Consider the following 14,168-nt stretch of genomic DNA (forward strand, 5'->3'; position numbering starts at 1 on the left):
GTAACAAGCGTTGGGCCAATAGCTCCCAAGTCAGTTGACTTTAGGGTATTAGGTGTTAAAACACCCCTTCGGACTTAATTGCTTAGGTTAGGGAGGCTACGAAACCAAACTTATCTACATTTTTATTATCATCATTTTTTTTTCTTTTTCTTTTTCTTTTTTTTTCATGTTTTTCTTTTTTTCTTTTTAATTATATACAATCCCTTTCCCTTAGTTGTTACCTTTAACAAAAGAACATAAATAATGTAATAATCCAATATGCAACCCACAATCATATGTTAAAGTGTGTGTGTGTAAATTAAGGTTTAAAAATACATGTTAAATAAGTATATGAGCAGAATTAAGTGGTAACAATACGAGAGTTTGTAAACCTGAATATTTCAGGAAGTATTATAATAGACCTTGTTAAGAATGGTTACTAAGATGCGTCTCAAGAGTCACTTTAACAAAAGAACTCCTTTACTCTGCCATCCTAGTAACAACAATTATGCACATGCTTTATGAAATGAAAAACAATTTTTTTTTATCAACTACTACCCTCTCCCCCCAACCAAAACGAGACATTGTCCTCAATGTTCTAAGGTAGAAAGATAGAGTATAAAAGATATCACCTGAAATAACGAACACTGACAAAACCTGAAACACACTAAAACAAAAATAAGAAATAACAAAACATAATAATAAAACCAAAAGACACAAAAATTCACAAATGAAGGCTCAAATCCAATCTAAGCTTTTTACGGCTTCCCGTAGATGACCAATTTATGCGACTCATGGAAGGATCAATCACAGGAATGAAAGATTGTAGTTGGTCAATCAACTGTTCAGCAGTAGCAGCAGAGATTATGATTTGTCGTGCAGAAGATGTTAGAAATTCCTGTTCCACAGCATGATCAAGAAAAGACAACAACTTATCATAATAACCATTAACATTTAACAAACCTATGGGTTTATGGTGAATGTGCAATTGAGCCCAAGAGGAAATATGAAAGATCTCTTCCAATGTGCCTAGACCACCTGGTAAAGCAATGAAAGCATCAGCATGGTTAAACATTGCATTCATTCGAGCCGACATTGTGGAGACCTGAAGTTCCTCTCCAATTGTTTTTCCAATGATGTCCCCTTGTGCCAAAGCTTCAGGGACGACCCCCAAAACTTGACTACCTCCTAAAAATGCAGCTATTGACACACCTCCCATTAACCCAAGACTGCCTCCCCCATACACTAAATGAATCTTTCTCTCAGCTAGCACCTAACCAAGATGATTTGCTGATTCTAAAAACTCCTTTTCTTTCCCAGGACTAGATCCACCGAAAACACAAATATTTCTTATTTGATGACCTGAGGAACTTGCCATTTCTACACACTTCTGTATTTGTTAAATGTATGGGTTGAGTAGAAATGAAAGGAAGGAAAAGAGGGTTTTATAGATGAGAAATTAGAAAGGCAATCATAACATCTATATGTAGGCCAGCTAGAGTCTCACACACTCTCTCTCTCTTTTTATTTATTTATTTACTTTTGAAAAAAAACATGTGTATGTACAGGTAGTTGTGATTGTGGCTCACATCTTCCCTTGGTTTTACGTCCAAGAACGGCTTAAACGCCCTCTATGGGTCGGGGATAGGCTTCCCATCCAGTTTTCTTAAAAACTGGCAAACAGGGTCTTTTTTAGTCAGATTCCCAAGACTAAGTCGATCATGTTCTTTATGAAATAGTGGCCATAAATCATGAATTGCACGATGCACATCTCCACTAGGATGCGTCTCAAGAGTCAATAGAAGATTATCTAAAGACTCCTTACTCAGGCCATCCTTAATGAATTGTATTTTATCTTCACGGTTTATAGATACCATTCCTAAAGAACGACATTGTGTATTACAAGTCCATCTAGCACATCGATGACAGACTTCTAGTCGTTTTGCACGACGTTTCTTTGCAAAAGTGCTTTTACCTGTTCCAGGCATGTGTGAAATAAAGAAATTAGAGGACTCACCTGATAATCGGACCTTTGCTTCAATCAACCAACGAATATCTTCAGGAATTCCATGATTCATTAACAATCTCAATCTTGCACATCTAGCACGGTAAATTTTTGTAATCGCATTCTGAGGCAGAGCGGGAAAATACTTTTTCAATTTTTCAAGATTAGTGTCCATTTTCAAATGAGAATTAGAAGAGAGATTCAAAGAATTGCACAAATATATACACAAATATCAGTTATTGTGGGAAACTGAAAGAACCGACTTAAGTCACGGAGTACCGTTATCCGCCATTTGACCGGGGTGAGAGAAACTAGCAAAAATCACTCAAAAAGAAACACAAAAACAATGTGAGAAAAACAAAATAATCAACCTTTATCTACAAGATCATTCAAACCAGCTGATTCATTTTCACTAGGAAAATTATCAAAGTAAGCTTTCAAACGATGTCCATTTTCCTTAAAATCATTGTCATTCATTGAATTCTCAATATCACAGGCCCCATAAGGATTGGTCCATCTTAATCTTAGCTCTTTAGGGAATGCATAGAGTTGAGAATCATAAAACAAAACTTTTTGACCAGTGTCAATTTTTTGACAATTTTCACAAGTTTTGCAGAATGCATGTGTGTCCTTGAACATGGTGGGCCAATAAAATCCATTTTGAAAGATTTTTGCAGCAGTCTTTTTTGACGAGAAATAACTTCCACATGCTTCAGAATGACAAAGTTTAATGACACTACTTACCTCATTGTCGGGAATGAATCTTTGAAATATTTGATCAGGACAATATTTGAATAAGTTAGGGTCATCACAATAAAAGCTCTTCACTTCGTTCAAAAACTTTTCTTTGTCTTGGGTACTCCAATCAGCTAGCAAATCTCCTAAAGCAAGAAAATTAATATTTTTATCATACCAAGGCATTGAACTAAGAGAAAGTAAGGATTTGTTAGGAAAGTAATCATCGATTGGTGTGATGTCAGATGTCGAATCTGTTGTCACTGTTGACAAAAGATTCGCATCAACATTTTCGGTGCTTGTTTCATTCGTGATTTCTTCCTCAGAATAAACCATTTGCAAATCTTCAGTTTCATCCAATTCATTTTTACTTAAAGTAGATTCAAGTTGATCATAAACTAATTCATCAATATGATCTACTTCTTGTAAATCATTATCATCTCCAGGTTGCTTGCAAATGTTGAAAATATTCATCTCCAATGTCATGTTTCCAAATGATAGCTTCATCAGTCCATTCCTACAATTAATCAATGCGTTAGAGGTTGCAAGAAACGGACGTCCTAAAATAACAGGAAATGAATTACATGCTTCAACAGGTTCTGTGTCCAAGACAATAAAATCCACAGGATAAATGAATTTATCGACTTGTACTAACACATCTTCAATTATTCCTCTAGGCACTTTTACAGATCTATCGGCAAGTAAAAGAGATATAGAAGTTGGTTTTAACTCACCTAGATTGAGACTCTGAAAAACTGAATATGGAAGTAAATTCACACTAGCACCAAGATCAAGTAAGGCTCTTTCAATTTTATGCTCTCCAATAAAGCAAGAAATTGTAGGACAACCAGGGTCTTTATATTTCAAAGCATTATTATTCTGAAGAATAGCACTTACTTGTTCGGCTAGAAAGGCTTTCTTTTTCACATTCAGTTTCCTCTTCACAGTGCATAGATCTTTCAAAAATTTAGCATAGGAAGGAACCTGTTTAATAGCATCCAGCAAAGGTATATTGATCCTTACCTGTTTGAAAATTTCATAAATTTCAGAATTGTGATTGACTTTCCTTTGTTTGGTCATGGCTTGAGGAAATGGAAGTGCTGGCGGTGAATCAGTCGTTTCTTTGCAATTTTCAGATTCAACCCCTTCCTTACCCTCAAAGATTGACTCATCATCTTTCTCATAAGGTTCAAGAGAGGGTTTTTCAATAACCTTACCACTGCGCAGAGTAGTGACTGATTTGACTTGATCCATGTGTTGGCTTCCGGAACTACTTGCATTTGCATTGTATTGCCCTTTGGGATTTTGTTGTGTTTGAGATGGAAACTTACCTTTCTCTTGGAAACTGAGAGCAGATGTTAATTTTGCAAGAGTATCTTTAAAATCTGTCATGTTTTGAGCAAGTTGAGTATTGATTGTCTCTTGCTTTTCAATGAATGCATGCAATGTTTCCTCAAGATTTCTTCTAGGAGGTGGAGCATAAGGAGGTGCATATCCATGAGAATTTTGGAAATTATGGTGTGCTTGAAACGGTGGTTGTGAAGTTTGTGCATTGTCACTCTTCCAACTGAAATTTGGGTGATTCCTCCAACCAGGGTTGTATGTTTGGGAGTATGGGTTGTGGTTGGCCCTTTGAAAACTGTTTAAAGCATGGGCTTGTTCATGGAGACATTCTTTAAAAGAAGGCAAGGTTGGACAATCGTTGGTTGAGTGTTCATTTGTTTCACAGATTTGACACACAATGTTTTCAACAGATTTTAATTGACCACTCTTTTTCAATTCTAGTGCCTCGACTTTTCTAGCTAAAGATGCAAACTTGGCTTGAAGGTCATGATCTTCCCTAAGGTTGTACATACCTCCACTAGATGTATGAGGTTGAGTTTTACTCGGTGCCTCACAAGTACCCGCGGTGTCCCAATTTTGAGCATTTTCAGCTAACAAGTCTAAGTACTCCATTGCTTCATCAGGGTCTTTATCTTCAAAAGTTCCATTGCACATCAATTCAACCATTATTAATAGTGCTCGGGCTGGAAAACAGATTCAGACTTCTTTGTTTTTGCTACAATTTGGACTTGAAAATGACTTTTTTAGATCTTGGGCTCCATATGAAAGTTGTAGGCCTATGTCTTACCTTTCCATCCATAAAAAGTAGACCTAAATATGAGATCTACAGCTCTAGATAGGATCGAATTACCGAACAATGTTCTGTTTTGGACTGCACCGGTATCTCTTTTCTAAGTTTGGCCATCTCTTTATCCTTGCAATTTAAGTTCTTCAAGTCATCAATCAATCCTTTCATTTATGTGATAGGCCTACATTAAAAATAGACATTTACCACAAATTATAGGTATCTTATATTATTAGATACATTATTATAAAACATATTTTAGTTAAGGAGTTATTGATACTTCAAGTGCAAAATGATGATATAAAACCATGATAAAAATGCACTTTTAAGTACTAATCACACCCCCCAACCAGCTTATTACTAGTCCCTAGTAATCAAAGCGTTAAAATAGAACTGGCCTTTTTTTTCCAAAAACATTCAAAAAATTAAAAAATCCTTTGAAAAAAATTATGATTTTCTCACATATTTTTCTACCAATTTTGTATAATATCGAGTTGTATATTTACATTGTAAAATACAAATCCAGTATTAAAATACTTGGTTTTCTCTAAAATATTTCAAAAACAAATTCAAAACATTTTCATAAAGAAAAAAAATATTTTATTGCATAAGGCCAAATCCTAAAATTCTTCTAAGCATATTTTTCATTAAAAAAACAACAAAAATTGCATCTTTCTCATGTTTTGAAAATCTAAAATATGGATATCATAACCAGTTTATGATCATCCATTAGGGTTTGACCAAAATATATAAAAATATTTTTCCAACCTTTTTTTTCTAGGGTCCAAATGTAGATTTTAATATTTGTGGGGTGTAAAATTACACGATAAAGTAAACCCTCAGGTATTAAAGATACAAGATGTAATTAAATGCGATGCTAAAATTCAGACTTTAGAACAATTAGGATTTAACCTGATAAGGTAGAGACTCTCTCATCAAGAGAGATCTACCTTGAGCTTTAGAAAAGACCAACAAATAGAAACCTAACTAAGGGAAAAAAAACAATCAAATAACAATATAGCTTACCTTAGGTAGGGTGCATTAGAGGTGATGCATTTTCTCCTTGCACAACTAGTTCCTTACTCAGACTCTCGCATACCATAAGTTCCTAGTGATCATAATACTAGGTGACGACTCCTAAATATTAATCATAATTTTATGATTAAAACCAAAAAGCCTTCCCAACACACAACACCTCACACAGGAGGCGTGACAGGAGCCTCCGCTGTCGCCAGACGACGTCGCCTCGTGACAGGATGGCTACTTCACTGGGGACCACCTTGTTTGGTTGGACTAAGCTTTGCTTGTTTCGTTGTTTGCCTTTTTGTTGGTATTTAATTTTAGCTCGTAGTTTTACTACTTTAGCATGCATTTTAATTTCGCAAGTAAATCTAATTTTAGGTTAGGTGGGGAGTAGTGGTCTGCCTCATGACTTTTAGTCGGGGTTTAGATTTGTGAAACATCCAACTATAAGTTAAGTGTTTACTCGGTGGTGGCGGTCACACTATACCCCAACCATTCCTTGTAAACCCATATACTACCTTCACGTGAGGAGGTCATTTTGCAGTTCACGAACCCTTTTAAGACTAGGTAGAAAGCTTACCCATCAAGTAATGACCTAGAACCTTCCGTTAGAGCATGAACTCCCTACATAGTCATTCTGTATAGGTTTTTGCCATTTATACCCAATGTGCATGTATATGCATTTGCACCCACACACATACATCCATCTATTGTAGATAACGTATATACATGTAACATGTTAAAATATAGGTCCCCAAAGAGTTTACAACACCCGACTCTAAGCAAGAAACATGGAAGATGAAGAGCGTGCTCACTGTAAAGCCCATTTCCAAGAAGAGTTAGAGTCTCTGAAAGCAAGCCTGGCTCGCCTCATTACTTTACTTTAGCAAACATTTAGAAATGCCTCTAGTGAAGTCCTTCCAACAAGCCAACTATTTCTGTTCAGCTTTCGGCAACAGCTCAACACAAAGAAACAATGAGTGAACTGTTCAGCCTTTAGCAATAGCTCAACCCAAAGAAACAATGAGTGAACATGGTCAAGAACCTCCATACAATCCAACATTTATGCACTCAATGCCATCAACACCAGCTCCTGTAGTCATAGATGCATTTTCCAATGAGTCTCACAAGACTAAGTCATCCAATGGCATTGACTAAGATAAGATGACAGCACTAGAAGCTAGAATCAGAGCCATTGAAGGGGTGGACTTGTACGATCTAATACGGGTAGCAGAAATGTGTTTGGTCCCAAATGTGGTTGTCCCGAAGAATTTTTTTATTCCTGAATTCATCAAATATACTAGAACACAATGCCCCATGACTTATCTCAAATCTTACTGCAACAAGATGGTATAAATAGTACATGATGAAAAACTACTGATGCACTTTTTTCAAGATAGCTTGAGCGGAGCGACATTGAGCTGGTATATGAGATTGGACAACACAAAGATCAAAAAACGGAAAGACTTGGTAGATGCTTTTGTGAAGCAATACAAGTACAATATGGACATCACTCCTAATAGAACTAGTTTGTCAAATTTAGAGAAAAGGGATAAAGAAAGCATAAGGGAATATGCTCAAAGGTGGAGAGACCTAACTACTCAAATACATCCTCCACTGTTGGATAAAGAGATGGTGACTCTATTTGCCAACATGCTCAGGGCACCATACTATGAGCATGTGATGAGTAGTTCGGCCCAGCAATTTACTGATGTTGTGGCAGTAGCTGAGTGCATAGAGCAAGGAGTAAAGAGTGGTAAAATCTCTACACTTATAGAGAAAAGGGGCTTCAAAGGTAAAAAGAAAAGGGTTGACTATATTGAGGGTAGGAAGAACCCATTCTAAAAATACCACACTCCATCCTCTTTACCCTAAATCGCCAACATCAATCTCAATCCTTCTTTTCCTACCAGAAAATCTGAGTCTAAGACCAAACACCAAAGAATCCAAGAACAGCTACCTCCATTATCGCTGCCCTTAAATGAGATGTACTAAAAGCTATTAAGTATTGGATATATAGCTACAAAACTTTAGACACCTCTACAACCACCTTACCCTAACTGATACAAGCTCGACCTCACTTGCGAGTACCATGTTAGCACTGTGGGACACGATAGTAATACTTGTAGTACCTTCAAAAAGAGGCTCATTCATTTGATTAAAACTGGATGGATAACCTTTGAAGAAACTCCAAACATGAGTTCGAACCATCCCTCTAATCATGCTTCAGGTCCTGGATCAGTGAACGCATTGGAGGTGGAATGCTCTAAAAACCTCAAAACACTAATGGAAAGAGTTGGATGTAGTGTGCATTCTCGAGGATAGAGGAGGAAGTTCTACCATAAGATGCCCTTAATAATCGCCTCTGTTTGATCATGTCTGTTAAGTTATTTTGATTTTGTCATATTTTAACCTATTGGCAATTTAACTCATAATGCCACAAGACTCTCTATCAAATGAGTCTTTTTTGTTAGTAAGATCATATGTTCATAATGTGCCTTTATTTTTTGTTGTTTCATGTATTGAGCACACTCTGTATTCACAAAACCACTGCACCATGAATTCTTTGGTGTTTTTCTTTTTTCCCTCTCTTCAAAAAAAAAGAAGAATAATCCCATGTTTTCACAAGAATTTTTGGGAAATCAAAGTTTTAATACAAAAATAAAAATTAAATTGGTGTTTGTTATAATAAATAAGTTCTGAAAATTCAAGTGATATCCTAATAAAGCTTAAAAGACAACCCAAACACCATGAGATAACTTCAAAGCTAAGTTTTGACTACGTGAATAAACCTTTTGCGTATTCGCATGTGAGAAAGCAAAGCTTGCCAATTCTGAATGAATGCATTTAAAATGAAGAAAGGCCATCTTTGATCATCCTTTCACAATGTTAAAAATACTTTGTAGTCCCCTTTTGAGCCTATTAACTTTTTCTTGAAAAAAATAACTTTGGCAAGCCTTGCGTATTCGCATGTGAGAAAGCAAAGCTTGCCAATTCTGAATGAATGCATTTAAAATGAAGAAAGGCCATCTTTGATCATCCTTTCACAATGTTAAAAATACTTTGTAGTCCCCTTTTGAGCCTATTAACTTTTTCTTGAAAAAAATAACTTTGGCTAGGATCACACCCTACACGGGGGGGCAAGTGTACAAAAAAAAAATCCTTAATGACTAAAAATACCCAAACTAATTTGGGGGGCATGAAAAAGTCCTCAATGATATAAAGTGTCCAAACAAATTTGGGAGGCGTGAAAAAGTCCAAAAAAAAGGGATTTGAGAGTGCCACAAAAATCATTAATATAATGTAGCTCAAAACCAAAAGAAGAAAAAGCCTAACATCGGGGGGCACTTGACATGACTAAAAGATCGATGTTTTCTCCCAAGTGCAAGAGTGTCGAAGTAATAAATAACCCGGCAAGACCGGGGTCGAACCACAAGGAGGTTAATTGTATAAATTATAGATCACAATTACCAAACAGTGTTTTGGTTTGGACTGCACCAACATCTCTTTTCTAAGTGTGGCCATCTCTTTGTCCTTTCAATTTCAGTTCTTAAATTCATCAATCAATTCTTCATTTATGTGATAAGCCTGCATTTAAAATGAAAATTTACCACAAATTAAAATTATTTTATATTATTAGATATGTTATTATAAAACATGATTTAGTTATGGAGTTATTGATACTTCCAGTGCAAAATGATGATATAAAACCTTGATAAAAATGTATTTTTAAGTACTAATCACACCCCCCAACCAGCTTATTACTAGTTCCTAGTAATCAAAGTGTTAGGGTCGCAGATACTGATATGTAGATAGTGCAATGTTTGATTCCCTTAAGCTTTTCTCCTCAACCCATGTAACAAGCGTTGGGCCAATAGCTCCCAAGTCAGTTGACTTTAGGGTATTAGGTGTTAAAACACCCCTTCGGGCTTAATTGCTTAGGTTAGGGAGGCTACGAAACCAAACTTATCTATATTTTTATTATCATCATTTTTTTTTCTTTTTCTTTTTCTTTTTTTTTTCATTTTTTTTTATGTTTTTTTTTTCTTAATTATATACAATCCCTTTCCCTTAGTTGTTACCTTTAACAAAAGAACATAAATAATGTAATAATCCAATATGCAACCCACAATCATATGTTAAAGTGTGTGTGTGTAAATTAAGGTTTAAGAATACATGTTAAATAAGTATATGAGCAGAATTAAGTGGTAACAATACGAGAGTTTGTAAACCTGAATATTTCAGGAAATATTATAATAGACCTTATTAATAATGGTTATTAAGATGTGTCTTAATTTTAACAAAAGAGCTCTTTACTCTGCTATCCTAGTAACAACAATTTTCCACATGCTTTATAAAATGAAAAATACAGTTAGTTAACTTTTTTTTGTTAACTACCCTCTCTTCCTAACCAAAATGAGGCATTGTCCTCAATGTCCTAAAGTAGAAAGATAGAGTATAGAAGACATCACCTAAAATAACAAACACTGACAAACCTAAAACACACTTAAACACTGACAAAACCTGAAACACACTGAAACAAAAATAAGAAATAACAAAACATAATAATAAAACCAAAAGACACAAAAATTCACAAATGAAGGCTCAAATCCAATCTAAGCTTTTTACGGCTTTCCTTAGATGACCAATTTATGCGACTCATGGAAGGATCAATCACAGGAATGAAAGATTGTAGTTGGTCAATCAATTGTTCAGCAGTAGTAGCAGAGATTATGATTTGTCGTGCAGAAGATGTTAGAAATTCCTGTTCCACAGCATGATCAAGAAAAGACAACAACTTATCATAATAACCATTAACATTTAACAAACCTATGGGTTTATGGTGAATGTGCAATTGAGCCCAAGAGGAAATATGAAAGATCTCTTCCAATGTGCCTAGACCACCTGGTAAGGTAATGAAGGCATCAACATGGTTAAACATTTCATTCATTCGAGCAGACATTGTGGAGACTTGTAGTTCTTCTCTAATTGTGTTTCCAATGATGTTCTTTTGTGTTAAAGCTTTGGAGACGACCCCCAAAACTTGACGACCTTCTAAAAATACAGTTATTGACACACCTCCTATTAGCCCAAGACTGCCTCCCTATACACTAAATGAATCTTTCTCTCAGCTATTACCTGACCAAGATGATTTGCTGATTCTAAAAACTCCTTTTCTTTCCCAGGACTAGATCCACCAAAAACACAGATATTTCTTATTTGATGACTTGAGGAACTTGCCATTTCTACACATTTTTATAGTTGTTGAATGTATGGGTTGAGTTAAAATGAAAGGAAGGTAGAGAGGATTTTATAAAATATAACTTAAGCATTACAAAAATACAAAGAGAGAAAGCAAGAGCATGATCTTAATATGAAAACTGAAACAAAAATAAGATATAACAAAACACAATAATAAAACCAAAAGACACAAGTTTTTACAAAAAAAAAAATTCAAATCGCAGTTGTGAATGTGGCTCACATCTTCCCTTGGTTTTATGTCCAAGAACGGCTTAAACGCCCTCTATGGGTCGGGGATAGGCTTCCCATCTAGTTTTCTTAAAAACTGGCAAACATGGTTTTTTTTAGTCAGATTCTTAAGCTATGCCAAACATATTCTTTATGAAAATAGGTTCATAAGTCATGAATTGCATGATGCTTATCTCGACTATGATGAGACTTAAGAGTCAATAGAAGATTATCTAAAGACTCTTTGTGTTTTGAAATAAATCCCACCTTTTGTTAATTTTCATAGGTTTTGCGGAATGCATATGATTCCTTGAAGATGGTAGGCCAGTAAAATCCACTTTGTAAGATTTCTACAACGCTGGTTTTTTTACAAGAAATGATCCCTACGTGCCTATGAGTGACAAAATTTAATGACATTACTTACCTCATTTTCGGGAATGCATCTTGAAAATATTTGATTAGGGAAATAATTGAATAAGTAAGGGCATCCCAATAATATTTTTGCACGTCGCTCAAAAATTTTCTTTTGCCTTAGTTATCCAAATGAGCTGGCAAAAATCCTGAAGCAAGAAAATTGATATTTTTAGCAAACCAAGGCATTGAATTAAGAGAAAGTAGAGATTCATCAGGAAAGTAATAATTGATTGGTGTGATGTCGGGTGTCGAATATGTTGTCACTTTAGATAAAAGATTCGCATCAACCTTTTCGATGCCTTTTTCATCCTCAATTTCTTCCTGATTGGTCATGGCATGAGAAAATGGAAGTGCTGGCGGAGAATCAGTCGTTTCTTTGCAATTTTCAGATTCAACCCCTTCCTTTCCCTTAGAAATTGACTCATCATCTTTCTCATAAGGTTCAAGAGAGGGTTTTTCAATAACCTTACCACTGCGTAGAGTAGTGACTGATTTGACTTGATCCATGTGTTGACTTCCATAACTACTTGCATTTGCATTGTATTGCCCCTTAGGATTTTGTTGTGGTTGAGATGGAAACTTACCTTGCTCTTGAAAATTGAGAGCAGATGTGAATTTTGCAAGAGTATCTTTAAAATCTGTTATGCTTTGAGCAAGTTGAGTGTTGATTGTCTCTTGCTTTTCAATGAATGCATACAAAGTTTCCTCAAAATTTCTTGTAGGAGGTGGAGCATAAGGAGGTGCATATCCATGATAATTTTGGAAATTATGGTGTGCTTGAAACGGTGGTTGTGAAGTTTGTGCATTGTTGTTCTCACTCTTCCAACTGAAATTTGGGTGATTCCTCCAACCAGGGTTGTATGTTTGGGAGTATGGGTTGTGGTTGGCCCTTTGAAAACTGTTTAAAGCATGGGCTTGTTCATGGAGACATTCCTTAAAAGAAGGCAAGGTTGGACAATCGTTGGTTGAGTGTTCATTTGTTTCACAGATTTGACACACAATGTTTTCAACAGATTTTAATTGACCACTCTTTTTCAATTCTAGTGCCTCGACTTTTCTAGCTAAAGATGCATGACAAGGTTGGACAGTTATTGGTTGAGTATTCATTTGTTTCACATATTTGACACACAATGTTTTCAACAGATTTTAATTGACCACTCTTTTTCAATTCTAGTGCCTCGACTTTTCTAGCTAAAGATGCAAACTTGGCTTGAAGGTCATGATCTTCCCTAAGGTTGTACATACCTCCACTAGATGTATGAGGTTGAGTTTTACTCGGTGCCTCATATGTACTTATAGTGTCCTAATTTTGTGCATTTTCAGCTAACAAGTCTAAGTACTCCATTGCTTCATCAGGGTCTTTATCTTCAAAAGTTCCATTGCACATCAATTCAACCATTTGCCTATCTTTAGGTGTTAACCCTTCATAGAAATGTGAAACCAATCTCCATGTTTCAAAACCATGATGAGGGCAAGTACTAAGCAAGTCTCGATACCTATCCCAACATTGGTAAAATGTTTCTCCTGGTTTTTGAGTGAAAGTAGTGATTTGTCTTTTGAAAGAGTTTGTTCTATGAGATGGGAAAAACTTCTTCAAAAACTGTTGTTGCATTTCATCCCAAGCACGAATGGATCCTGGTCTTAAATTTTGTAGCCATGTTTTAGCTTTATCTTTTAATGAAAAAGGAAAAAGCTTTAATCTAATGGTGTTCATGCTACAATTTAAATTATTATATGTGTTGCACACCTCCTCAAATTCCCTTAAATGCAAGTATGGATTTTCCAATTCCAAACCATGAAAAGAACAAATCTAAGCCATGAAGAGAAGGTAAAAAGTTGAATAATGCCTAGCTCAAAATTAAAATGAGATGCATCAGGAGGGAAAACTATGCTTGATGGTGCACTTGTTCATGTGAGATTCATTTGCTCTCTAAGTGTTTTAACATGATTATTCTCATTATAAAGTAATTGATTATCTTCTTCGGCCATATTTTCTGAAAATGATGAGGACACCCTACAAAGTCTACCACTTGATGTACGTGACCACACTCTCATGCACGTGTAGGAATAAAATAAAAAAGAAGAAGAAAGCAAAAGAAGGAGGAAGAAAACAAAATAAAAAGAAACAAAAGAAAAGAAACAAAGTTATATACAAGAAAAGTGAAAAGAGAAAATAAAATAAATACTATAATTTATACAAGAACTTACCTCCCCGGCAACGGCGCCAAAAACTTGACACGACTAAAAGATTGATGTCTTCTCCCAAGTGCAGGAGTGTCGAAGTAATAAATAACCCGGCAAGACCGGGGTCGAACCACAGGGAGGTTAATTGTACAAATTATAAACAACAATTATAAAACAACAATAACAACAACAACAATAGTAATAATAATAATAATAATAATAATAATAATA

General features: G+C 35.4%; 1 protein-coding gene across 1 annotated transcript; it reads left to right on the forward strand.

Moving 5' to 3' along the window:
* The first annotated feature begins 6,893 nt into the window (after nucleotides 1–6,893).
* On the forward strand, nucleotides 6,894–7,715 carry LOC105127185 (uncharacterized). The gene is made up of 2 exons (XM_011028352.1): nucleotides 6,894–7,017; nucleotides 7,267–7,715. Exons 1-2 carry the CDS (start codon nucleotides 6,894–6,896, stop codon nucleotides 7,713–7,715), a joined length of 573 nt encoding a protein of 190 aa, XP_011026654.1.
* The last annotated feature ends 6,453 nt before the right edge of the window (nucleotides 7,716–14,168 follow it).

The sequence above is a fragment of the Populus euphratica genome, unplaced genomic scaffold (assembly GCF_000495115.2).
Source record: "Populus euphratica unplaced genomic scaffold, PopEup_1.0 scaffold50.1, whole genome shotgun sequence".
NCBI classification, from domain to species: domain Eukaryota; kingdom Viridiplantae; phylum Streptophyta; class Magnoliopsida; order Malpighiales; family Salicaceae; genus Populus; species Populus euphratica.